At 45.2% G+C, this 25,979-nt stretch overlaps 4 protein-coding genes across 6 annotated transcripts; all 4 read left to right on the top strand.

The window, feature by feature from the left end:
* Positions 1–676: 676 nt before the first annotated feature.
* LOC123108214 (zinc finger protein ZAT12-like) lies at positions 677–1,735 on the top strand. The gene has a single exon (XM_044530045.1). It carries the CDS (start codon positions 1,075–1,077, stop codon positions 1,480–1,482), a length of 408 nt encoding a protein of 135 aa, XP_044385980.1. The 5' UTR covers positions 677–1,074; the 3' UTR covers positions 1,483–1,735.
* Positions 1,736–9,156: 7,421 nt separating this feature from the next.
* LOC123108213 (zinc finger protein ZAT7) lies at positions 9,157–9,790 on the top strand. Its single transcript, XM_044530044.1, has one exon. The coding sequence runs from the start codon at positions 9,246–9,248 to the stop codon at positions 9,651–9,653; it is 408 nt and encodes a 135-aa protein (XP_044385979.1). The 5' UTR covers positions 9,157–9,245; the 3' UTR covers positions 9,654–9,790.
* A 10,148-nt stretch (positions 9,791–19,938) lies between these two features.
* LOC123108212 (uncharacterized) lies at positions 19,939–23,522 on the top strand. Of its 3 annotated transcripts, XR_006451859.1 has the most exons (6): positions 19,939–20,205; positions 20,307–20,405; positions 20,736–20,900; positions 21,018–21,089; positions 21,168–21,218; positions 21,297–23,522. XR_006451859.1 is itself a non-coding variant. In XM_044530042.1 (5 exons), the coding sequence occupies exons 1-5, from the start codon at positions 19,989–19,991 to the stop codon at positions 21,386–21,388; spliced, it is 624 nt and encodes a 207-aa protein (XP_044385977.1). In that variant the 5' UTR covers positions 19,945–19,988; the 3' UTR covers positions 21,389–23,522. The 3 variants fall into 3 exon arrangements, 2 of the variants coding, with proteins under 2 accessions (XP_044385977.1, XP_044385978.1); XM_044530042.1 differs by lacking the exon at positions 21,018–21,089 and having other exon boundaries at positions 19,945–20,205; XM_044530043.1 differs by lacking the exons at positions 21,168–21,218; positions 21,297–23,522 and having other exon boundaries at positions 19,945–20,205; positions 21,018–21,108.
* A 773-nt stretch (positions 23,523–24,295) lies between these two features.
* Positions 24,296–25,204, top strand: LOC123108211 (zinc finger protein ZAT12-like). The gene has a single exon (XM_044530041.1). The coding sequence runs from the start codon at positions 24,547–24,549 to the stop codon at positions 25,081–25,083; it is 537 nt and encodes a 178-aa protein (XP_044385976.1). The 5' UTR covers positions 24,296–24,546; the 3' UTR covers positions 25,084–25,204.
* Positions 25,205–25,979: the final 775 nt, after the last annotated feature.

Below are 25,979 nucleotides of genomic sequence, written 5' to 3'. Positions count from 1 at the left end.
CTTCGGGACCAAGACTTTCTGTCTTGACTCTTGACCTGTGAGATGGACGCGTATTCCCTAAACCAGCGCTTGATCCACTCATCCATTCACACACAGGCGCCGGCCTCGACAAGAAGCTTCATCTGTTTTTTTTAACTTTGGTGGACCCTTCTTGTGAGCTTCGTCTGTTTTTTTAAATGACACCGTCACCGTGAGCTTAGCTTCCGTGCCGTTTCGCGGGCCGCCGGCGGTATGAATGAATCAATGAAGCCAGCGCAGCGCAGACGCACGTACTTCCTTCGTCCAAAAATACATGTTATCAAGATGAATAAAAAAGGATATATTTAGATGTATTTTAGTTCTAAATATATCTATTTTGATGATAATTATTTTCAAACCGAGGGAGTACTCCGTATAGATAGCCGAGTCGCCCGCCGATCGCGACGCCAACACCGGAACCCTGACGGATCGAGCATGTGAGACCACCTGGGCTGCTAGCAGGCCCGTGTCTTGGCATGTGCAGCTGGAGCGGTTGCACAGGGCCTCCAAATTCTACAGGGCCCCAAATTAGAGATTAGTATTATTACTGGTCAAGAGATTAGGTACTAATGGGCCTTTAAGAGCAACATAAATGAAAAGGACTCACCCTAAAATCCAAGGACTACATCGGAAACCCTTCAGGCCAATCTCAGGTATCTTTCTCTCTCCCTCCCTCCCTCTGCATGTGATGCCATATATGGTCTCCAGCCTTTCACCCCTCTAAATAGGTTTGACTCTGATAATATTTTAATTTATATTTTTTAAATAAAGGCCCTAATTTTCATTTTGCACGGGGCCCCGAATTTTAAAGGTACGGCCCTGGCTGCTAGCGACCGACCCAGCTACTCGTCTGCCTGCCCCTCCCTCCACCCTCCCGTATATAAATGCCCAACCAAGCAGACATGCTCCACAACTCAACAACCTCCGGTTTCTTCTGAAATCTAAACCCAGTCGTGCCTAGCTAGCTCCTTCCCGCTTCCAGTGGTCGATCGCATCCCACAGGCTACAGTTTCCTCAGCTCCACAGGTTCCCTGTTCTTCACTTGTACGCACGTCCATGACGAAGCACCAGCGAGCTGCAGCACACCAGGCCGTGTCACTCTCCCTCTCGCTCTCCCTCGGCGCCGTCGCCGGCCTCAACAAGAAGATGCGCCGCGCTGCCGCCGCAGCCGGTGGGGATCAGTTCGTGTGCAAGACGTGCGGCCGCTCGTTCCCGTCGTTCCAGGCGCTCGGCGGCCACCGGACCAGCCACCTCCGCGGCCGCCACGGGCTCGCGCTCGCCCTCACCACCGGCGATCACTACTACTCCGTCAAGCCCAAGAGTACAGCCGATCACAAGTCTCAGCACCGGTGCCACATCTGCGGCCAAGGGTTCGAGACGGGGCAGGCGCTCGGCGGCCACATGCGCCGGCACCGTGACGAGGCGGCGGAGGCGCCGCCCGTTCTGCTCGAGCTCTTTGTCTAGACTCATCTCAGTAGTTCTAGTGCAGAGTTCCTGACATGCATATGCGTGCACACTCGTAGCCGTAGGTGTTGATTATTGGTTCCTTCATTCCTTTATATGTGTATATATGCATATAAGTATGATGACTTCTTCGGTGATTATATACATTAGTTCGTTCGTTTATGTTGTATCGCGCACCCACAGGGCCACATGGTCGTGCTGAAACGGGATGCAGTATGAATGAATCTTGTTGGAGTGGTGTGGAATGATCTATTCACGATGAGGATAAACTTCAAGAAATATAAATGTTTTTTACAATCTTATACAGTGATTAGCAGATTCATTTACTGGCTTACATTAACGAGTGACTTATAAATAGTACTCCCTCTGTCCTTCGTCCCAAAATGTAAGACCATTTTTGACACTATCATAGTGTAAAAAATGATCTTACATTTTGAGACGGAGAAAGTAGTTTGATGGTCATATATGAAATAGGAAAACCATAATTTATTTTTGATGGCCATTTACTCATCATCCGGAAGCCTTATCTCCCATCATACCTTTTTGCTGCCAGATACCGCAGTTGAATCCGCCAGCTACCTTAAGCGTAAGGGATTCCTCTTGAAGGTCATAAGGGGAAAGCAAACAAGAAAAAAAAACACCCCCTTCCATGTTGCTCCCGCGCGGGAGCGACTAGGAGGGCCAAACCTATGCCACCGGAGGTCTCCCCTTCCTCTAACGCCCCCCCCCCCCCCCCCCTCCTCACCAGATCGGTGGTGGCTTCACCTCTTAGGCCTTGTACAACGGGAGATGGTTAGGGGAGGTGCTTAGAGAAATAAATCAGGCTTTCTTTAAGCACCAGTGCCTATTTGTACAGAATAGACGCTTAACTAAGCGTCTCTCCTGTAGAAATAGGCACCGGTGCTTCAGAAAAATCCGGTTTATTTTTCTAAGCATGTCTCTAAGCACCTCCCATTGTACAAGGCCTTAGTTGTGAGGGAGACCAGGGGTGTAATAGCGGAGGTTCTGGCATGTCCTCTTTCTTTAGAAGTGATGATGCCCAAATCTGGTGTGACTAGGTTAGCCTTCATCGTAGTGGTGCTCAGGGGGCCTCCTGGTGGTGCAGGCAAGTTTCTGAGGGAAAGCTTTGCACTTTGGCACCAGCGCCCGCGACGCCCGTTGACGCCACTTTGTTCCTGAAGACCTCGTCGTCAAACTCATCCTTGTACCAAAGCTCCGAGTGAAAACCCGGTTGTATTTCTGGTCGCGCTCGGCAGCGGTGACGCTTGATGTCCACACCGTCCTGGGGCTCTGTCGTGGAGCTCAGGCATATTTGGTCGGGCCTCGGCAACGTGTTAGGATAGTTCTTTGCTTCATGTTATATTTGTAGATATGTTCTGTAAGAGGCGTTCCTCAACACATTGTATCGACCAGCTTTGTACTTCAATGTGCTGCTTTATATATAAAGCAGGGAAAAGGCATGTTTGGAGAGATATGGGATTCCTCTTTCTTCTCATCGCAACAACCATTACGGTGCTTCTTGTTGTCCTCTCGCTTCTTATTATTGAGAACATCTTCAAAGCAGACCCTTAAATCACCCGCAAACGTCTAAATCAAGTTGTCCGGACCCTCAAACCAAGTTTACCAGTTCGCCTGTCTGTTTTTCCGCAAACCAGAAGCAAACTAGGGGGCTTTGCAGGAGCCAGACCTCCGCCACATAGGATCCGGACACATCCAACCCACCCAAAACAACACTCGGACCCGCGTGTCCATCCCATTCCCTTCCTCTGCATCCGCTTTGCTCCCTCCCCGCTGCCGTCGTTGTATACCTCACGTCCGTCCACCGCACAGGTTCTATCTGCCTGCGGATGCCGTCCATGGGGGTCACCACGCCCGGCAAGTGTTTGGTGAAAGACTCGTGCTAAATTGTCCATATCTTGATACAATTACTTTATGATTTTCTCCGAAGTAAACTTTAGATCCACTGTGCCAATGCCACAAAGAGAAGCATGTGACCCATTCCCCATTATGACCGAAGAATCCTATGCAACCTGATAAGAAGTGAATAAAGATATGTCAGCACACACATATGAACGTTAGCACCCGAATAAGAAGATGGTTGAAATACTAAAAGAACAATAGGTAAATTACCCTACCCATCAGTATTGCTACAGATCACCATGTTGACGGTCTTGGAGCTCGTTTTCCCTATGGGTCTGCATGTTCTGGGCATTTTTTGGAAAAGTGTTTGGGCTTTTCACATGCGTCACACTCTAGCTTAGCCTTATTCAGCTTCGTCTTCTTCTTGAAGGTAGTAGTCTTGACAGGCTTATTGAAAACCTACTTGTTCTTCCCTTTGTTCTTATTCTGTAGGTACCTCTGCACCATATTGACGGTAGGCTGAACCTCGCCTCCTTTCTCAACAGTGTATTTAACCCGAGCTTCTCTTCGACATCAACATATGCAATCAGATTTTTCAACTTATATCTAATGTCTCTTATGTTTCAGAGTAGTGGCGGAATTCCTCCATGAAGGAGGCAACTTTGCAACCATGCACCCAACCAACGAATTTATCGAGTAGAACACACTTGGAGTTCCCGTCCTTCACAATGCATTGTATCTCATGAGCTTGTTCAACCACAGAATAGTTATTCACCATCTTGTTGTCGTGAAAACTCTTCATGATGTACAGTTCACTGCCTACATCTGTTGCACCCAATTTAGCATTCAGCGCGTCCCACAGTGTCTTTCCATCTTGTATATGCATATACGCATCGCAGTGACGGTCAACAAGAACATTCAGAATGCATCCCACAAACATAGTATTGGCTTCCTGAAACATTCTCTGATCTTCTTCGGATGTTCCATCTGGCATACCAGCACCAACGTGGAAAACTTTCACAGCAGTAAGCCAGAGTGTCGATTTCAATTGCCACCTCTTAAAGTGCACACCGGTAAAATTGTCAGGCCTTAGTGCATCAGCGAATCCAGTCATAGTTAACCCAGGAATTTGCAGACAATTAGGTTTTTGAATTGCTGAAAGATTAGGCGAATTTATGATTAATTCTAGAAACTAATTCATGACTAGTATAAAAAATAGCATGCAACAATCTAGCATACTAAATGAATAGGAAAACCAGCATAACAGTATCATACATGTAACTACAACTACAGGTAGGGACATGAACAGATCACGATGGACGTACTGTTCGTTAGATGCTGCAGGAGCGACATTTTTCATGACGATGTTGGCGACGATCTGTTGCTGATGGCGTTGAAGACGACGATGAGTAGCACCACCTGACTTAAATGGAAGACGACCCACGATGACGAACTTGAGCAGTCGCGTACAACGCTTCTCAAAAACATAATTTGTCCACCGAGCCCGGTCAGGCGAGCAAACACGTGCATGTCTTCCGTTTCTCTCCTTCACATGTAACTAACCGTGGTGTAGTGAACCCATTATAAAGAGGTCTCATAGTTTCTCATCTTTCGGGGTCTTATTAAACTTTAAAACCATCACTTGCCATTATGCATGTGCCTAGTTTGAAATTTCGTAAATTATTTATGGGCTAGGCCTATTATTTCTACGAAATATGTATATGGCAACTATGTGGCAGATTGCAAAACTACCACACGACCTCGTGGTGCTTCGATCGGGATCATGCGACTACTGGCGATATGCGCGGGGGCAGTTGCTCGACTGCGGGCTTGAGTGGCCTGGGCGTTGACCCGCGGGGCTAATTTCGCTTCGCCGTTGTGGTCCTTTTCGTCCTCCACCTCGTCAACGGGAAGCTCCGCTGCGACGTCCGTCGTCCTCCTGCGCAACAGCATGTCCACAGGACCTTGGGACTGACCACGCCATTGTCGTTTTCTCCTCGGTGGAGCCGTTTCCGGCAATCAGTGTCTCCTCACTGGCTTCCTCGTCTATCTCTGTCCAAGTCGATCTCGCATTCGAGCGTGGTGAGAACCGCCGTTCCTCCTCCCGCTCACCCTGGTCGTATGCACCCGAGCGCATGCCGCCATGCATGAGCTTGAGCTCGAGCATGGGTGCTCGGCCGGTGCACACACAGCAGGCACGCAAGGCCGCGCCCCGCTGCACCATGCATGTGCTCATCCGCACCCCCGCGCACCCCCAAAACGCCAAAGAAAAGCCTGGTAATTCAGGGTGAAGCTCCGTCGTGAGCAGCAGCCATGGCTACAGACCAAGTAAAGCCTGATGCCTGTCTGCCTATAAAAAACCTCGCGCTGATATGACAACATTGAACTAACTACTGCCAAGTGGCTAGTGCTATGAATCATAACCGAGGCCACTAGGGATCAATCCCTAGTTTTGCCCAATTTTTTTGTATCTCTGATTTTTTTTGCCATGCTTGTGTTGAGCAGTTTGTGGGTGGTAAAAAGAACAGTAGGTAATGAGGATCATTTTGGCCCCTAGAAAAAAACTGTTGACAATTACTGTGGTAACAATTTTTTTGAATAAATAGTATGGTAATATATATACACACACACCTGATAACTTACACACAAATTTCATGGTAACTTTGACTTGAGGAAAGACTTGCTGAAAAGTATAACTCGCTAACTTATTTTTGCGGGGAATAACCTCGCTAACTTATGCCTATATCATGGTAATTTTATGCCTCACAGACTTGATAAATTATGTACAAACATTGATAACTTTGGACGATTTTGACCCAGAAAAAAGAGTTGTTGAAAACATATCCACCATCATTTTTTGGATAAATAGTGTGGTAACGTACGTAATGCACACCTGATAACTTACACACCAGTTTGGTGGTAACACTGACTCCGGGAAAGAGTTACTGAAAAGCATAACCTCGCTAACTTTTTTTTGCGGGGAATAACCTCTCTAACTTAAGCTCATATCATGGTAATTTATGCTTCACAGACTTGATAAATTATGTACAAACATCGAAAACTTTGACCCAATAAAGTGGTGTTAAAAATGTGCCTCCGATATTTTGTGTAAATAATTTGGTAATATAAACATCGCATACCCAATAACTTACATACAAACACCTTGGTATCTTTTTGATCCGGGGAAAAAAGTTATTGAAGTACATGCCCCGGCTAACTTACGTGTAAATAGTATGGTAATATATGTCCCGCATACCCAATAACTTGCACACAAATACCCCGATAACTTTAACCAATGATGTAAATAATTGTTGAAAAATATAACCACCCGATAACATATGTGAAAATAACACGATAATTTACAAACCATATACCCGATAAGTTACATACAAAAATCACGGTAACTTCAACCAAGAAGGTAAAATTCTGTTGAAAAACATATCCCCTAATAACTTCTATGAAATATCTATTTGGCACACCAGATCGTTTTGACAAAACTGCCGAACGACCTGACTGCCCTTCGATCCCGATCGCTAGATCCACACGATGTTCGCTGCCTCCTCCACCCCCACTCGATTCATGGGGGAAACCCAGCCGCGCCCTTTCTTCATCCTCTCTTTCGACTTACTCCCCAATCCCAAACCAACAGCTATCGCTTATGCCAGCGACCTCACCGTCTTGCCCCGTGCTCCGACGCTACCCCTAGCATCTCCACCTCCTATTCCCTCACCCTATCATCCTATCTGAGGCCCCAAATCGAGCATCCAGGTCAGCCGGCGGCTAGATCCACCACAGCCACTGCGGTACGTCCGGATCCGCGCCCTCATGATGCGACGGGGGTGCTCGAGGATGGTCGCAGCCACATGCACTGAGAAGGGTTCGAGACGACGGAAGGTTGACGACGGAAGTGCTAGAGGGCTCGCGAGCGGCCATGGGTGAACCATCTTGCCCAAGTCTAGACGCGGTTGTTCAAGTACAATGATACCCAGACGGGGAAGTTGAGCATTGTTGCTGGAATGGCACTATCGTACCCATATCTGTATGCGGCTCAAACAAATTCAGCGCTCCACTTGCAGGTGTTCAAGATGCCACTGGATACCAAACGAACAAAGTTATTTGAAAAACATACCCCTGTTAACTTATGTAAAATAGCATGCTAATATACGAACAACATGGACAATAACTTACATACAAACACCTAGGTATATTTGACCAAAGGGGGAAAAGTTGTTGAAAGCCATACCCCGGTAACTTGTACGAAAATAGCACGGTAAAATATGAACCGTATACCTGATAACGTATGTACAAATGCCATGGTAAATTTGACCAAGGGAGAAAAGTTGTTGAAAAACATATCCTCGATAATTTCTATGTAAACTGTATGGTAATAAACCAAATCCATACCTGATAACTTAAGTACAACCATTGCGAAAACATTTTTTACTGTGGGGAGGGGAAAGGAGTTGTTGAAAAATATACCACGAAAACTTGTATCTAAATAGCATGGTAATATATGAACCGCATACCTATTAACTTAAGTACAAACACCACGGTAATATTTGACCAGAAACATACCCCGGTAACTTCTATGTAATTAGCATGATAAAAGTTGAACCTCATACATGATAAAGATGCAGGCACCATGGTATTTTGCATCTGAAAAGGAGGGAAAGGGACGCTCGGGTTTGTGAACTATGTGAACCGGTGTGAAACATGTAGAAAAATATATGGAACTAGGGTGCATAGTCCTAATACCCAAACTAGTGGGGCTGCCGGTTTGAATTTTAAGTTACTGACTTTTTTTGTTCAATCTTGTCTCCATAAGATACAATTAGTGTGTAAATTGTTTGCAATCAGTAGAGCTGAGTAGCCCAACTGGATGCTTTAGCTAAATTTACTATGTGGGTCGTGTGTTTGATCCCCCACCAATCCATTATCGAATTTTTACTCTTTCCAGGGAAAAACATGGGGTGGACGTGGGATCGAAGGGTAGGATGTCGCCGTTTCTTTTACCTATTTTTGTGCGGGGATCAGGAGCAGCCCAGAAAATCAGGAAGGACGCGGGATCGAAGGAGACGGACTATTCAGGAGGACGTGGGATCGCGAGGTGGGAGATGAGTTGGTACTTTTGCAATCTGTCACATGGTTGCCAAATATCATTGTCCTTATTTCTAACATCTATGTCCATTTACTTTGTGTACCTATGTGTCGATTATTTCGTCTAAGACGCGCTCGCTGCCGCTCCATAACCTTGCGACCGGACTTGCTCTCGTAGGTATCCGAGAGAGCGTGTGGCGAACAAACCTGCGTTCGAACCATGCCATGCCACTGTCAGTGGACAACACGACTGATCAACCAAGTTAAGTAAGTCGAATCTGGTAAGGTTGGACCCACCGTCTGTTTGTCTACAGTCTGTTCGCGAAGCGCTTTTTATTCTTGGGGAGCGAGACTTTCTCCCTTGACTCTTGACTCCTGACCTTAGCCGGTTGGGGGCTTCGTCTATTTTCTACTCGTAATATATAATATATGACGCCGTGAGCTGCTAGCTTCTTCCATGCCGTTTCGTGGGCCCTTCCGTCCAACAGCCGTATGGATGGATGAGGCCAGCGCACACGTACGTACACGTCAAACTGCGCGTCCTAAACGCTCCCAGCTCCCCCTACTGCTACTAGGACTAGCCAAGCGAGACGATATGGACAGCCGAGTCGCCGGCCGGTGGCGACGTCGACCCCGACGTGGGGCACACGCGACCTGCCCCCTCAAGACTCCACTATATAAACACCTACCATGCGCACACCGGACACCAGAGGCATCCAACAGCTTCAGGTTTCCTTTGAACCCATCCTGTGTGCCCCCAGTACGTAGTCGATCGTTTCCCACAGATCCCTCTTATTCGACTCGCAATGACGAAGCAGCAGAGAGCTGAGGCAGCCGACCAGCATGCCGTGACCCTCGCCCTCTCGCTCTGCCTCGGCGCTGTCGCTGACCGCAGCAAGAAGATGCGCCGCGCCGGCGGGGATGAGTTCGTGTGCAAGACGTGCGGCCGCTCGTCCCCGTCGTTCCAGGCGCTCGGCGGCCACCGGACCAGCCACCTGCGCGGCCGCCACGGGCTCGCGCTCGCCCTCACCACCGGCGATCAGTACTGCTCCGTCAAGCCCAAGAGTGCTACTGCTACAGATCAGAAGCAGGCGCACCGGTGCCACATCTGCGGCCATGGGTTTGAGACGGGGCAGGCGCTCGGCGGCCACATGCGCCGGCACCGCGAGGAGGTGGCGCAGGCGCTGCCCGTTCTGCTCGAGCTCTTTATCTAGACCGATTTCATTAGTTTTAGACTTCTAGTGCAGAGTTTCCGGCATGCGTATGCGTGCACACTTGTAGTGGTTAGGTGTTAACTATTGGTTGGTTCATTACTTTATACGTGTACATATAGAAGTGTGACTTTTTCAGAGATTATATAAGTGGATTCGTTCGTTTACATTGTTTCAACTGAAATTCTCAATTCATTCTTTTTTCTTTTGAACACAAGACAGGCGCAAGCGCTCATATATACGTGCATACATTCACCCCTATAAACGTATACACACACGCTATCCCTATATGAGCACTTTCGAGAGACCGAGTCGACATATCATCTTGAGATTTGACGAAGTCATCATAGTCGCCTCGTAGTTGACATAACGTCTCCTCCCACTGAACGCATGTCGTCAGAAATCCTGAAATAAATTCATAATAAATGCGAGCACCAGGACTTGAAACCCGGCGAGGCTGACGATACCACTGTCCTCCTAAGCATCCAACGACAGGTTGATTCGCACATTTGCAATTGATTCGATCGTAAATTTATTACGAAAAGGCTGTGCAGACGATGGATCGATCATACGACAGTTGGACGATGCCACATCCAGCCGTCCACTGGACTCCGATGATATGGATGGACGACCTGATGTGCAGCGTCATGCACAAATCGTCCGCGCATCGTCGTCTGCGTAGCAGCGCTCAATTTATTATCTTGCCCGGTATGTGCCCCTAATTTATTAGCTGCAGTCCCGAAACATGGTGCACTATGAATGAATCTTGTTGGAGTAGGTGTGGGCCGGATGATCTATTCATGATGAGGTTAAACTTCAAGAGACCATAAAGGGGACACTTTTTTTATGGTAGATTACTTGTTGTACTTTTGCTGTCTTATACAATGCTTACATGATGTTTTTACCAAAACCCAAACCCAAAACTTAAATCCCCCAAAAGACTAGGTAATGAGAGGGTGGTTTCTAATCCATCGCCAAAAATTGAATCATGCATGTAAACACTTGAATTCACTTCCACGGTTCCACCCATGTTATGCATCCATCTGAACACTCCACTTGATCACTCATGTAAACTTTATAATTAAATTCATCACCGCGTTAACCGAAGCTCACAACTTCTTAATTTGAGCTACTCATTAAGCAACATAGCTAACACAAACAATTAATCACCATAATTTGAGCTAGGTTAATGTAGATCAAGTAGTAGAAGGTCTCCTAAAAGACTAAAAATATATAACACTTGCTATGTATAAACAGAGAAACTTAGCTTAGCATAGCATAAGCTTCTCCGTCATAGCCCTATGCCTCGAGTCAGAGTCAGAGGATATGACGATGACATCATTTGATGTTGGCCCCTGCCTTTGGTAACCCCTCGTTATCGTTGCTGGCTTCTCCACTACTGTCACGGCCTCCTTCTTGACGACGACAATGTCATCTTGCAGGTTGTTCCATTCGTTGTCATGCACCCTTACGATAGAGGAGTTCGTGACAGCCTTGGACCCCCATGTATGTGCGAGGCTCCTCGGCAACGAGTTGTTCCATGTTGTAGGAGGCCTTATATTCCTCCATGGTGCGCCGCTCCTCGGTGGTGCGTCATTCCACGCGGTAAGTCTCGATGGAGTTGAGAGGATGATGTTGTCATCCATCAGCTTGTCGTCCTCCTCCTCGAGCTCTCGGTTGGAGTCCGAGCTGGTCGCCACCACCTCCACGACCGTGACCTCATCGAAGTTGTATTAGAAGCAATCAGAAGGCGAGTCACGATGCTGACAAGGTAATTAACTTAGGCAAATTATGCCACGTACGTGGAAACCGTTTTCTGCGGAAGGGGTTAGTTTAAACGGCATCCAGAGTTTGAGGTTTTATGTTCTTACTGATATTGAAGTTAGGGGGTAAATTACCCAACCTTTATGATTAGTGATATACTGATATGTTCCAAAAAAATGTTTATGATAGTTAAATACGTTTTCCTGAAAAAATGGACTTAGCGCGCCGTGCTAGATCACCCTAATTGTTTGTAAGATTTTTATTATTTATGCCACTAGTTGTTTCTATACGCCGCAGCGCACGGCCCACGTCTCTCCTTCACCCCGTCCGGTGCACGCGTACTTGACCATTCGGCAACGCAAAGCTTGTTCTGGTCCAGCTCCCGTAGTTTTGTTCCATATAGCAATGTAGCAGGACCCAGTTTCTTTATTCTTGCTTTTCAGACCCGTCCACATTTCTTCGGCCCAATTAAACAATGTGGTTATGGCGGTTAAGCATTGACCGAACCACCAAATGCAAATGCTCTCCCACATGATGAACGGTAGGAGTGCACTCGCTGCGCAGCCGTCAGCCGTATGCGCTTGCGTAAGAGTAGTTGCGGCAGGCCGCAAAAAGAAAAAAAGGTTACCATTTATTCAGTATCTTTCTTATTCTGGTGCAGCTCCACCCCTGATGTTAGGAGCGCACTCTGGTTGCGCGGAGCGTTAGTTTTGTGCGAACTAGATGATACCCCGCACGTTGTTGCAGGAATATTTTGCAACATATTTCAATGTGACACGTTGTATGAAACATGAATATTTGAAGTAATAATATAAAAAGCTAACAATAAAAATACATAGTATAATTTATTGTGCTTGATTACTATATAGTTGTAAAATGTTTATTAAATGTATATAGCATAATAGAATGAAAACCCTCATGTATGTTACATGTTGAGATAAGTCTTTTTTTCATGCATGTCATGATGAAGTGGCATGCTTGCATGTTGAGAGACATATGATAGTGAGGATGGGCCTTTTCTCATGCATGTTGTGCAATGATGTGGCATGCTTGCATATTGAGAGAAATAGTTAGTGGGGGCTAGCTATTTAGATATAGAAGATGATCGGATGGCTGTAAGCCTGTAACTTGGAAGAGTCAGGAAATTTTGTGGAGAGTCTGTTATAGATATCTACTACTCCATCCATTCCCAAAAATAAGTCTTTTTAGAAATTTCAACAAGTGACTACATACAGAGCAAAATAAATGAATCTACACTTTAAAATATGTCTACATACATCTGTATATTATAATCCATTTGAAATGTTTAAAAAACTAATATTTAGAAATGGAGGGAGTAGTTGTCTAGGATTTTTCAACCTTTTTGCGACCCTGGCGCGGCACCTAATAATATATGGAGGTGAGGGTGACTTTCTTATATTAGATGTGGGGCCTCGTGTAGGATTTCTATTTACATTTTTTTAAACAGAGGGCAAAAGATTTACCTTATCTATTATGAGTAAGGAGAATAGAGTTTTTTGTGTTTTTTGTGTTACAACACACCCCGCGGTCAGTGGCGGAGCTTCTCAGGGGCCAACCTGGGCCGTTGCCCCCCCAGCCCATGAATTTTTTCTGAAATACCCCTTAGTATTTGTCCCATATCTCAAGCAAAATCAGCCCAAAATACATATTGTTTGCCCCCCCAGCCCATTGCCCCCCCTAGATTTCAGCCCAAGCTCCGCCACTGCCCGCGGTTACTGGTGAATTACTCTCTGGTATGATGGATTTCAACTTTTTTGCGCCTTCGGTGATCCAGTGAGCCACCTCCTCTTTTATGGCGGAAAGGAGAATCCAAGGCCGCCCATGTTCAGTCATGATAAATAACCACCATCAATCCTGTCATTTGCCAGCGCTTATTGTATGGTTCCCCTACGCATGGTATAATCTCTTTTTTGAGCATGCAAGGATTTACATCCAGAAACGTCACTCACGCGTGTCTATGAAACACACCCTAGAGCAAGAGCATATCTCTTTTGCACTTTATTCTTACTTCACAGAGCGTGAGTGAATGTTAGATGTGCCACATGATGCTTAATTCATGGCTGGTCGGTAGGCTTGACAATGGCAAACCATAACAGATGAACAGTTATGTGTTGCCTAGTTCGCAAAATATGAAGAGATTGAAATGTTAGAATATTATTTTGGCATACTCTAGTTTGAGACTTAAATTCACAAAAAGTTCGGATGATATATTTTGGTTTCAATTACGGGGTGTTCCTATGATTTTATTATTACATTGAGAAACTAGCCTTATAAGACAATAATTCACACAATGTTAATATTATGATCCAGAAAATATGACATAATTATTTGAAAATCAGCGACAATTCTACAAAATATCTAAGAATATAAAGAATATTATTCATAAAACACGTTTACAAAAATATAGTAATTTGAATTATGTGACCTAATCAAAAATATTATCCATGTTTTCAGAAAAAATGATGAGCTAAAAAAACTCTGATTTTTTTTTGCAACATGAAATTTATAGGGGGCACCTAGAACTAATCTATCTTTTTTTAAAAGGAGGATGTACCCCTGACGTCTGCATCTGGCCGATGCATGCAACCATTTTATTAATTATTCACAAAGCCCTTACAAGGTAATACATCAATAAGCCTAAAGTCACCATCTTGGCAACATTGGTCGCTACTTCTATCCCCGCGACGAAGGGGTGCCGAATGTCCGAGCCTAATACCAAACAGACATCACACCAACACCTAACATCTAATGTCTGATGCCCCATCCAAGCCATAATACCTGGACAGTGTTACACACCGGTCCGGCACACTTTCAGTGGGCATCACATGTGCACGCTGCAAGGGCCTCCACTGTGCCATGCCGCCGAGATCCACTGCCATCGATGTGTAGGATGAAGCACCGCTCCACCACCTACCGACAACCAACCACCAAGTCGTCTATATGTCCGTCCATCCGATGAATGTCTCCAAAGATGATGCCACCATGGGGGTGACGACGAAGATGTTGCCACCATCCGATCCACGAGGCCCCTCAACGCCTCCAACGAGGGCTATGACGCCCACGGGCGCCGCCGTCAATAGTAGCTCCTCTAGATCCGAGGTTTCCTCCGGAAACAATGGACTATCTGAGACATAATTATGTCTCATTCACTTGACATCATCATGAAACATGCATTTCGCTGGACAAACCTATCAACAAGAAACAACACGAACCACAGTGCCTTCTAATCGGACGGTAATACATGTGAATGAGACATAACTAAAACTCGGCAAAACAAAAATTTATAATATAACCACTAGTTCTAGCCTCGGGCAAAAATAAACTAAGATGATCCCATACAATGGCCTACCTCATGTATCATCATTCATAGGTTAACAACTAAAAAATTCGGCTCAACTATCCTGCGCAGTCACCACAAGACATTACAAACTAAAACTCTAGCCGAAGCAGACAAACACGCCGGACACAAGACAACTCTCCATTCAGCCATTACCCAAACTAGTTGAGTGCCCGTGCGTTGCCACGGGACAGACATATACCTTTTCCTCTATGTGAGCACACCGAACCACTTCTTCTCCTTTCCGCAGATGTGATGAATCCGTCGTCATGTCCTTGAGTCACGCACTGCCTCCCTCCCCTTACATACTATCCACTCTTGCTGTCTTCTTCTTTACATGCTACCGCCAATGACCGTTTCATCATGATCACCTCTCTCCGACATCATCTCCTCTTGTCACGGTCGCTTAGCACCATCCACTCGTTATCGTCTCCTCCTATATCAGGTTGGGGTTGTGCAGCCTCCACATTTATGCGGTGAGCACCAGATGCCATGTCACATCGACGCTCACCCCCATCAATTAGGCCATAAAAGAGTAAGGGTAGGGCTAGCTATATATATCCATGTGTTGTTGTGGATCACTAATTTTGATTTTCTCGACATGTGGAATAATTAAGTTTGCACTTCAAGTCACACCATTTGTTTCATCATGACACTCCACTGATGTTCGCAATTAAATTAAATTAAATGATAGACCTCACACGCCCCACATTCCATTTTCAACTACTTGCTTTCTCGAACAATCGTCATGCTCGTCAGTGTTAATGAAGCATGACCGTGTCGTTGGTGACATTCCGATCCCCCACAAGAATACAAGGCGTTGTCTTCTTCCTTTCGCTTGCCCTTAGCTCTGCTATCACTTTGAACACAAATAGAAGACTCAAACAACAACGTAAAACAGAATTATATAGTTTTCCCTAGTTAGCATACCTAATTATAGCGAGACACCTCTACTGGCAGGTGTAACTGCATCATCATTTTCTGGCCGCTCGTAGATAACAACAATTTACATAGAACCAGGATCGTGAATCTTCTTTGCTATGTATGTACCCTCTAGTGTAGAGTTCAAGTTAGCATACATTTGATTTCTAAAAAGCAAGCATATTACATGTTTTATGCCACACCCATTCTTCAAACAAGATTTGCATAATATAAGTTTTCCCTTGCAAACAAAACAAAATAATCAGAAAGATATAACATGGCCAATTTGTGGGTCTACTATCAAGATTCGTATCACACCAATCATGCTAGCTACACATACTTTGACATACAGGACAGCCTTTCACGGGGAGAAGTACAACATGCTAAGGGATTATACCACCAATTTGTTTTGGTCATATACTCCTAGATGGCAGTGTCGTCCCTGCTGTAGTTAACTATGCAGAAAGCAAGGGAAATTACTATATTAGTTAACTATGCAAAAACCAGAATTATGAGATGGAAGAACTCAGTCCCTACTATTTTGCAAGGGATGTTACTTTTCTTCTGAGGCACTTTATTTGCTTCAGACATCTCTTCTTGCAAAATTATTCTCACTGTATTGTCGAGAATAGTAAGAAACTTTATTAATAGAAATTAAGATCAAATTTATCTTGTTAAGAGCATACCTATCTTTGGACAAAGGTGAGTTGATCAAGCATAGGCTATGTCTGCACGATTGAAACTGATCCACATTTTTTTGTGTTCCAACTTATGCTAGCTAGCATAACCTGAAATAAATATGCAGGATGTGACAGAGGCAAAAAAATTCTAGTTTGTAGGACATATGATGTATTGCGTTATGAAATTGAAAGTTTTAATGTATCATTTTCCATTTCTAGAACAATGATGAGGAATCAAAGATCCCCAGTTGCAAACTGCATAGTTCAATAAAATAAATTGTGCAAAGCAACTCACTGATCTGAGATGTGTCTTGTCCTTTGAAAACCAAAAAAGAGAAAGTTTGGAGCTACATTCGAAACATGAGGAAATAATATTTATTTATTTATTATTTGAAAAGGGCAGAGACCTGCTCAGTTTTAATTAAATGAAGCAATACATATACTTGTGATCTACCTACAACATTGACCAAAAGACGCTATCAGACCCTAGTTCTAGTAGCTTAATATCACTTACGATCATATAACAAAGTAGAAATCAACCGGAAACACCCAAAGCTACATGACATAAAAAGATATGGAAGAATATGTACCCTTTTTGTAGATAATGAAAGAGATAGTGCTCCTAGCCTCCGCATCGCGATCATATGAAAACTAAGAAATTACCCTTACACATCTTATGTGCCTCAAAGATGAATCAGGTTGCTTTTAAAGATCCTTGGGCTCTCTGAGTCTGTGATGCCAAGTGATCCAAGACCTTCACCAAGCAAACTTCTGCAATTGTCCTTGAATTAGAAGATTACTGGAAGTGTTGTGTATTATTTAATACATATTTAAACTAAGGTATTTTTCTCTCAAACATTTTGAAGCCCAAATAACAAAGATCTTTGAACTTTTTTTCTCAAAAAACATCTCTTGTATTCTGAACTCTATCTGCATTTACACATGTAGCAGAAAAAGAGGCGGCAACACTGAAGCTACTACAGTACATGGATCTTAGCAATAGCAGTGTCAAACGGTATAGTTCCCCTTTTCCTTTTATAAATATTAAGGCGAGGTAGCAATATGAAGAACCACCAGTATATCTATCAATTGGATGTGGATTTCATACTGTCCTGAAAAGAGAAGTGAAGATAAAGTGGCTAACATCAGAAAATAAGAAGACTGGATTAACAACATAGGATGACTGCAAACTCGAAATTCATTTTCCATTTCCCAATCATAATGTGCTAGAGCATAATGTTTATACGCATCTCCCAGAACTCTGATGCATTATCAAGCTCTATAGAATCTCAGCTGAGTTCCTCCTTTCCTTCATAAAACTTTAGGCAAGGCAAAAGAATCACCTACATGTTGTTGGACCTTCATGTTTAAAAAATGAGAGACAAAAAATTAACCTGGTAGTACTCCACCAGGTGAACATAGATGAAAATATGAATTAAATTTTAATACAACCAATAAACTCATGTGTGTTTTGATAGCTTCAGGTGACCCAAGGTCTATATCGTGCATATTTGTTTTCCCAATGAAGATTACTCCACAAAATATACAAAGTATTCGCCAAGCAATGCATTTTTAAAGAAATACACATGCGAAAAATGTTGTTGTGGTCTACGGATGCGAGTATTTCACCTTCTCGAAAACTAATTTAGATCACAAATGCAACATGGCAAGTAAATTTTGGTTTTCTAACACAACCACTACTCTAGTGCAAATATGATCCACATGAAACTCTGAAAATATTGGATGGGACAGAGGGATCCATGATGGGGTCATTATTTACCAAGAGAGTACCAATGATGGTGAAAGCGAGAGGTGTGAGAGACGCTGGCCCCCTGTATGCTGCTGGCGGTTTGCCAGTTTTCCACTGGCGACCTCCTCTAGCTAGCTGCTCCTCCCACGGCCCCACTGCCTCCCGCCATCCGTTGCATCATATGCCGGTGTCCCGCCGTCTGTTGCGCCACCAGCCAATCTCCTGCTATCTGTTGCCACTCGCCGGCCCCTGCCATGGGAGAGGAGAACATGGGGGTGTGGCAGTAGAGGCTATAGGAAGAAGATGGGGTTGCGCCACCAGCCAGATCCTGCTGTCTGTTGCCACTCGCCGGCCCCTGCCATGGGAGAGGATAACGTGGGTGTGCAGCAGTAACGGCTGCTGGGAGAAGATGAGGTGGAGTGAGGATAGGGAGATCGCGTTACCTGGGCCGTCATTCATCGCTGTCGTAGACGCGTCACTCCTGCTCATCGCCTCCCTGCGTGGAGCTCCTCATGGGGTCGATGAAGAAGAAACAATATGGCAAGGGCACGATCCACCGCTTCAATCTAGAGATGATATGGCTGCAGTGTGCTGCAGCTTGAAGGTGTTGTACGCAGGAGGAGGTCGGCGACGGGGATAGAGCCACGAGATCGAGAGCGATGGAATTGGGGAAGGGGAAGTGGGAGCCTGGAGGTGAGACGACGTGCGTACGTGGGTTGATTTATTTTCTTTTGTTTTTTCTTTCGTGCGAGGAGGTCTTTTTTCACGTACGAGGAGAGCGAGGCTCAAACGAGGCAGGGAGTCGAGGTTGAACCATCGAAGAAGGTCGAAGCATCACGATGTTTGATCCTCCTTTAATAGTAGAGATTAATAGTAGAGATAACGATCATCAACAACCTGCAAAGTCTCAATCCTCTGGATTACTGGTGCATATCCAAAACGTCCACGGAACACGTTATTAGCATCTAATCTGGCTAGACTAGTGCGCGGGGAGCAGTTTTACGAGCCATGCCGATACGTGATGTCACGATCGATGTACCTACTGTGGTTTAGCCTGTTTGATTTCGCTTCTGTGTCCCAAATTTGAGTGAGCTACGCGCTAGTGAGAACATGCACGGGCCAGTAAACTTTTGTTTAGGTTCTAGAACATCGTTCGGCCGGTCGTATGCATGACGTGTCTCCCACGCAAACATGCACCATGGAATGGATGTATATGGGTTCATTGTAAGGTGTAGTAGTAGGCTTTACCTAAACATGATCTCAAGACTCCAAGATGAGAAATGCGACCGATCTGCCTCAGGATTTGATTATTATACATATACTAAACCTGGCCAGGTTTAGTTTACCAGGTTTTTTTGACTTTTTCCTATCATAAAAATTCGCCCAATGGATGCCCGACGCGTGTAATGGTGGGGGATGCAGCGGTGTGCGCGGCCGGGTGCGCGGAGCGATTGCCGTAGGAAATCGTAAAATAATGCGCCGTCGTTGTGGATTGGTGGCATGCTGTGGCCCCTTCCAGTTTCTGATTGAGTGCATGTCCCGCCTTTGTGGAGATCAATTTGGTCACGTCCTGTTTTGGGCAGTTCTGCATGCGCCGCTGTTTGCCCTTTTTGTTTCCCTGCCACGTATGCTGATCTGTTGTCGGTTGCCGCTTGCATTTTCTCGATTCCTATCGACGGCGGTTGCCGGCTTCGGTAGGTTTTTCTAGGCCTTTCTCGCCGGTTTGCCTGGACGTTTTCAATTTGGTTTCTTCCCTTCTGGTGCTCCCTATAAATACTCCTGGTCTTTCCCTGCCTCCCTCGCTCATTCCGTGTGCTCTTGCCTGCGCTTTTCCTTCTCTAATCAGCTGTGCGGTTTCTCCAGTGATGGTTGCTTCCGCTGCTGCTCGGTCCGGCTGCCGTCGTCGGGGCCGCTCTGCTGGTATTCGAGCCGCTGTTATTGCCCGTGTCCGCCATGCTGCTGGCCGTCTTTCTTCGCCGGATTTTCCGTCGCCGGCAAACGCTGGTGCGCGTGGCCGGCTGGCTGATTCGGGATGCCGTGTCCGGTCCGGGGCTCACCGGCCGTTTCATTCTTTCCGGACTGGTGAGCTTTTTTGCCTTTTTGTCGTTGCAGTTTTCTCTGTACAGATTTTGTGCTACTTCGTCTAGGTTGCCGTCTTCTTGATTGGTTACTTCATGCTGTAGGTGTGCACCGATTAGATTCGCGGCGAGATGTTAATGTGGACGTTGATAGTCGCCGTCGGGAGATTTCATTAGGGAAGCGGCCTGTGGATTGTACCATTGGTGAGTGCTCTCGATTCTTGTTGCGTGCATGGGAGTGCCTGTATGTGCCTCTGGCTGCTTTGCTGTGTTTCTTCTTGTTGGTTTGATTGTTGTCTGTGCTGATTTGTTGCTTCTTTTTCTACAGATGTTGCCGTTAGTGCGGGCTCTTCTTCAGCGGTCACTGGGTCTGTCCCGGCTGTTTGGCCGGCCAGCGTGCGACCTAGTTGTTTTTTATTTCTTTCTTTCTTGCTTAGTTTACTTATTTCATGCCTGTGGTGTTGTTCCATCTAGCCGTTTGGTGTTGTGCTTATTGGTAGGATCTAATGTGGTCCATCTAATGGTTGCTTGCAGACACTTCGCCTGTCGAAGTGGTTGACGGATCGAGTATTTGTGTTTCTGGTTTTCCTGCTGGTGTTCATCTTTATGGCTCTTTGGTTGGTGCTACGACTTTCCGTTGCCGTCCAAGAGTGGTGCCCGTATGTGCCGCCGGTACCTTTGGTCGGCCTACTTCTCTTGGTAAGTCCAATTTTCTAAATATGCATGTGCTTCTCTTGGGTTTTGTGGTGTTTTTTTAGGATTGATTCTAATTTGCGTACGTGTTTTTCATTTGAGTGATGCCTACTCCTGTTACAGAGCACTCTCGTGTTGTGTGTGCTCACCGTAAGCGGACTTTGGTGTGATCGTACTGGTCGGGCCGGAAAAGAGGTGTTTTTTTGGTCGTTGTTCTTATTCTTCTCCGGACGCTGATGCATGTGGTCTTATGTTTTTTCTTTCTATTTCCAGTACGTGGGATGCAACCTCCGTTTTCTAAAGATTACATCCAACTGCTTAAGGGTGAGTATATATAATTTATGGTTTATGTGTCCGTGCTGTTTTCCATTTGTGTTGCCGACTCGGTGTTCTGTTTTGCAGCTACTTTTAGGGGGCGTTCGTATTATGGTGGACCGGATTTGTGCTGCCGGAAATGTGGGGCTTTCTTTATCCTGAAATTGTCGCCGCCCTGATAAATATGCCGAATACACATCACCGTTTGGTGGACACGTTCAGAATTGCTCGATAGAGTCTGCACCCCTGGTGTTTCTAAGGTGTCCATTCGTTTTTTTGGTGATGACGGTGGTGCTCATGGTACACGTTTTTCTGGTCATACTGCTTCTGAGGTTGCCGCGCTCATTGTTGGTGACTTGACGCCTGAATGTAGAAATTTTGATGTGGTTGCAGAAACACGTTCTGGTTCATTGAAGCATGTATCTTCACTGAATTGCAATCTTATGGCTTTGCAATATCCTATACTATTTCCATATTGTGATAAGAGTTATCATCGTGGTATTAGATATGTTGATGGTAATGAACATTTGATTGTTTCCCAATGCAACTGTGTTAGCTGTGGACACTTGGATAGCGACAATGTTGACCGTGATTTGGAGGATGGGGATGTCACCCGTGGTCAGATTACTATGTTGGAGTACTACAAATACTATGCTCACTATCGTGAAGGTGAAATTAATCCTTATACAAGTTGCAGTTGTTTGAGCTAGCAGATTGCCGTTAATGCATATTCTTGTGTAGAGGCTGATCGGTTGGAGTACCATTTCCATAAACAAGATAAACTTCATTCTGAATCTTATCGGGGCATATCTGATGCAATGGGTGTACAATAATAAGTGTGCTTGCATGAAGAATGATTGTTGTTCCAAGTGCTTTCCAAAGCCATTTAGTGATGATACAATGGTTGATCGTGTTGGCTATCCGGTTTACCGTCGTTCTGATAACGGGCTTTATGTGCTCAGACAGAAAGACTTACTTTATTTGGGAAATCAATGGGTTGTTCCATACAACATGAAATTGTTGAAGAGGTTTGACGCCCACATAAATGTGGAGTGGTGTAACAGGACAAATTTATTGAAATACCTGTTTAAATATCTTACAAAGGGTCATGATGTGGTTCATATGCGTTTCTACGCTCAAGATAAACCTAGCAGTGTTTTTATTGTGCCTTCTCCTACTGGCGGAAACGAGATTGACCAGTACATCAAATGTACGTTCGCAGATAGATTTAGTTAAATTTATGTAACTTGTTGTAGTGTTGTTATAATTGTTGAACATATGGCTAGGTATCTTTCTGCTTGTGAGGCTTTTTGGAGACTGTTTGCATATAATATTCATGGTCGTCAACCTTCCGTCGAGAGATTGGTTGTGCATATACCTAATATGAACAGGGTCATATTTGCCGAGACTGATAACCTAGGAAATGTTTTGGATGATCCTTCGGCTGCTAAAACTATGCTTACTGAATGGTTTGCTGCCACCAAAAGCATGTGTCTGCTAGGTCTTTAACATACCTTGATTTTCCAAGTCAGTGGGTTAGGAATAAAAGTGGTAAGCTGTGGACTAAGCAGAAGATTAACAAGAAGCAAAAGAAAGAGCAGCTGAAATGGCTTTAGAAGATTTTCAAAAGGATAGTTTCAGAGAATCCTCCATAACATACGAAGGAGAACCAGCAAATACAGAAGATGGAGTAAAAGAAAAAGCGGCTGAAATGGCTTTAGAATGTATCTGTGCAGATTATAATATTTCCGTCAATGATCATAATTACTATGCTCTTGAAGTTACAAAGGAAAAAACTTTTTGCAGAGCACAGACAAAGCAATGGCAGTTCAATATGGCCCGTCAGCAAGTAGCTACACAGCAAAACAAGCTTACAAGACAAACAATAATCCTAGCAAAAATATGCAACAACTTGTTTGATATATTGCCACTTTTAAGACAAACAAGTAGTACCCTCAGCACCCAAACAGCGATGATCCTGTCATCACGTACACAGGCGCGCATCCTCCTGTTGGACGTGTACAAGCATTTGCAAAATATCTGTACCACTTTATCACAAACACCAATCCTGCAGGAGGATATACGAGGATGATGTAATCTATCGGAGATTGCTTTTAACTTACGATGTAATCCATCGGAGATTGTTTTTAACTTACTTACACGTTGTGATGTTTGTGTCTCTATATATAGTCCACTACGTAGAATGGACTGTATATAGTTTGAATAATTAGTTTGTTTGATGAGTGTGCCACTTTTAATTGCTCTCTTTGTACCCATCCATTTGCAAGATTTTAATAAATTTGCATCTTTTGTGTCTCGAATGTTTCTATATACCGTTTTGACTTGCTTCAATTAGAAAATAGACGATTATGCAATGGACTACATACATTCGCAAGTAATGACCAAGCGCGGTGGCACAAGCGCGGTGTGCCACTGCGCGGGTTAGGCTAGTAGTTTACTTATTGTTGAGCGCTCTGGAAGACGGCCGCGCATCCCCCTCGCAGCACAACTTGCCGCGTTAATTACTACTACTACCACTTCAACTAGCTGCACCTTGCAAGCCCGAATAGATTAGATTCATGAGCGCGCGGTGATGTCACCATGCATCTACTTGTGTCCCAAATGTTGTTGCTCCTTCTTAGATACTGGAACGCTGGTTCGGACAAGTTTCCCTATGTCCTGGGAACCATGTGTATTATAAAGAGAAGCACGAAGACGATGTCTCTTTCCGACTATATCTCTCGAGTCTTGACCGTGTTGACACGGTTGTGCTTGCCTCTCACAAGGAGATTACTTAGTTATTAAGTCAGTTATCGACATGTCCATATATTGGCATCCAACCTGATGAAAAAGACCAACAGTACATCTTCACCCATGCATAGATGAATCTAACAGTTTTGGACTGATTAGTACTCTTTCCTGGCAAGTGCGCAAAGTAAACATTGTACTCACGCGGCAAGGTGTATACTATACTAGTAACCTCTTTAGGGACACACGGTTGAGACCTTGTTAGTTTACTTAATTGAGATAGGATCCAAGCTGCGCACTGGTACATAAATTACGCGGTGCCGTACCATCATCAGTAAGTAGTATACTACGTACGTATAGATTACTTAAGGTAGAATACATTGTTGTATTTTAATTGGTAGCTTTCCAGTTGCAGCAAGCTAGATGCGTTTAGTTTGCCAGCCCCAAGCAACTCCACACCCACCTACCTACATATAACGTGAGCCACCCATATGCCATATCAACACCTTCATTCTCCATTCTCTCACTCACACGACAACCAAGCAAGCTCGAAGTCTGCGAAGGACAGGAAATCCGAGGATCAAACCCCATGGGAGCGGGGATGAAGCGAGCAAGGAACGAAGAGGTATTGTCGCTGGCGCTGGCACTGAGCACGGACTCATCGACGTCGTCCACGACTTCAGCTGACTCAGCCGGGTCACCGGCCAAGAAAGCACGGAGACGCACGAGGGGCGCCGTGCTGGCGACGTCGGGTGAGGGGGAGTTCGTGTGCAAGACGTGCGGCCGAGCCTTCGCCTCGTTCCAGGCGCTCGGCGGGCACCGCACGAGCCACCTTCGTGGCCGCCACGAGCTGGACCTCGGCGTCGGCATCGCCAGGGCCATCAGCGAGCGGAGAAGACGGGAGAACAAGCAGCACGAGTGCAGCATCTGCGGCATGGGGTTCGAGATGGGCCAAGCGCTCGGGGGTCACATGAGGCGTCACCGCGAGGAGATGGCTCTGCGCGGCCGCGGTGACGACGACGACCAGTTGGTGTGGCGCGGCGTCGCGCTACAGCCGGGTCAGGTGGTGACGGGGCACCAGGCCACTGCCAACCAGCCGCCCGTCTTGCTCAAGCTGTTCGTCTAGGTAGCTAGCTGGAAAGAAGAAAGACGATACGCTTTTGTTTCTTTAATGATGCGTGGAGCACTTATAAATGTGTTTGATTGGAATGGGATATATAGGTTCACTGTTCGATTTTGACCTTTTAGAGATTTTAATATGGGCTACATATGGATGTATGTAGATTCACTCATTCCGGTTCGTATATAGTCCGCATTTGTAATCTCTAAAGAGCCTTATATTTAAAAACGGAGAGAGTATATACTATGCATAAGTAGAGATTGTTAGCGTTTCGGAAGGATTGATGAATTTTCTAAGGATCTTTCATTATTTGAACCGTATAAGCCTTTGGACGGGATTCATCAATTTCATTGGTGACTTGGAGGAAAATGTGTTTTGCTATTTGTCAGGTACCTGAAATTTTTCCTCACGTCAGTGACCTCTTTTCTTCCTTCCTTCATTCCTTCACGCCGGACCTCGTTGGAGAAGAGAACCCCACTATCTATCTTAGGACGGAGCCATGGCCCCACTGTCTATCTTCGAGGGTGGTCTGCAGGGGATCACTACAGTTGTTTTGCGGTGAGGTAGAATTTAGAGGGATGGCCGGGACGGCGACCAACATGACTGTGGGGAGAGGTAGATTGAACGCTGGGGCCGGGAATCTAGCTAGCCCGGCCGCCACAATACTTAAATTGAACGCTGAACCTGAGATGAGCCCATGCAGTACTAGTGATGTCATGGCAGCAACACTGCATGTCACCTGGAGTACATATATGTTACGAGTAATCTACTTGTGCCCCAGGTGAGCAGTGAGAACGCGTGTACTACTAGTTCAGGATCGGACAATTTTGGTGCGTGATCGGATATGTACAAAAAGGATGTCTCTGTCCAACTATCTCTCGAGTATGGACAGTGGACACTAG

Source organism: Triticum aestivum, chromosome 5A, assembly GCF_018294505.1.
Source record: "Triticum aestivum cultivar Chinese Spring chromosome 5A, IWGSC CS RefSeq v2.1, whole genome shotgun sequence".
In the NCBI taxonomy this organism is placed as follows: Eukaryota; Viridiplantae; Streptophyta; class Magnoliopsida; order Poales; family Poaceae; genus Triticum; species Triticum aestivum.
The sequence above is the reverse complement of the archived record's forward strand: the minus strand, read 5'-3'. Positions and strand labels throughout refer to the sequence as shown.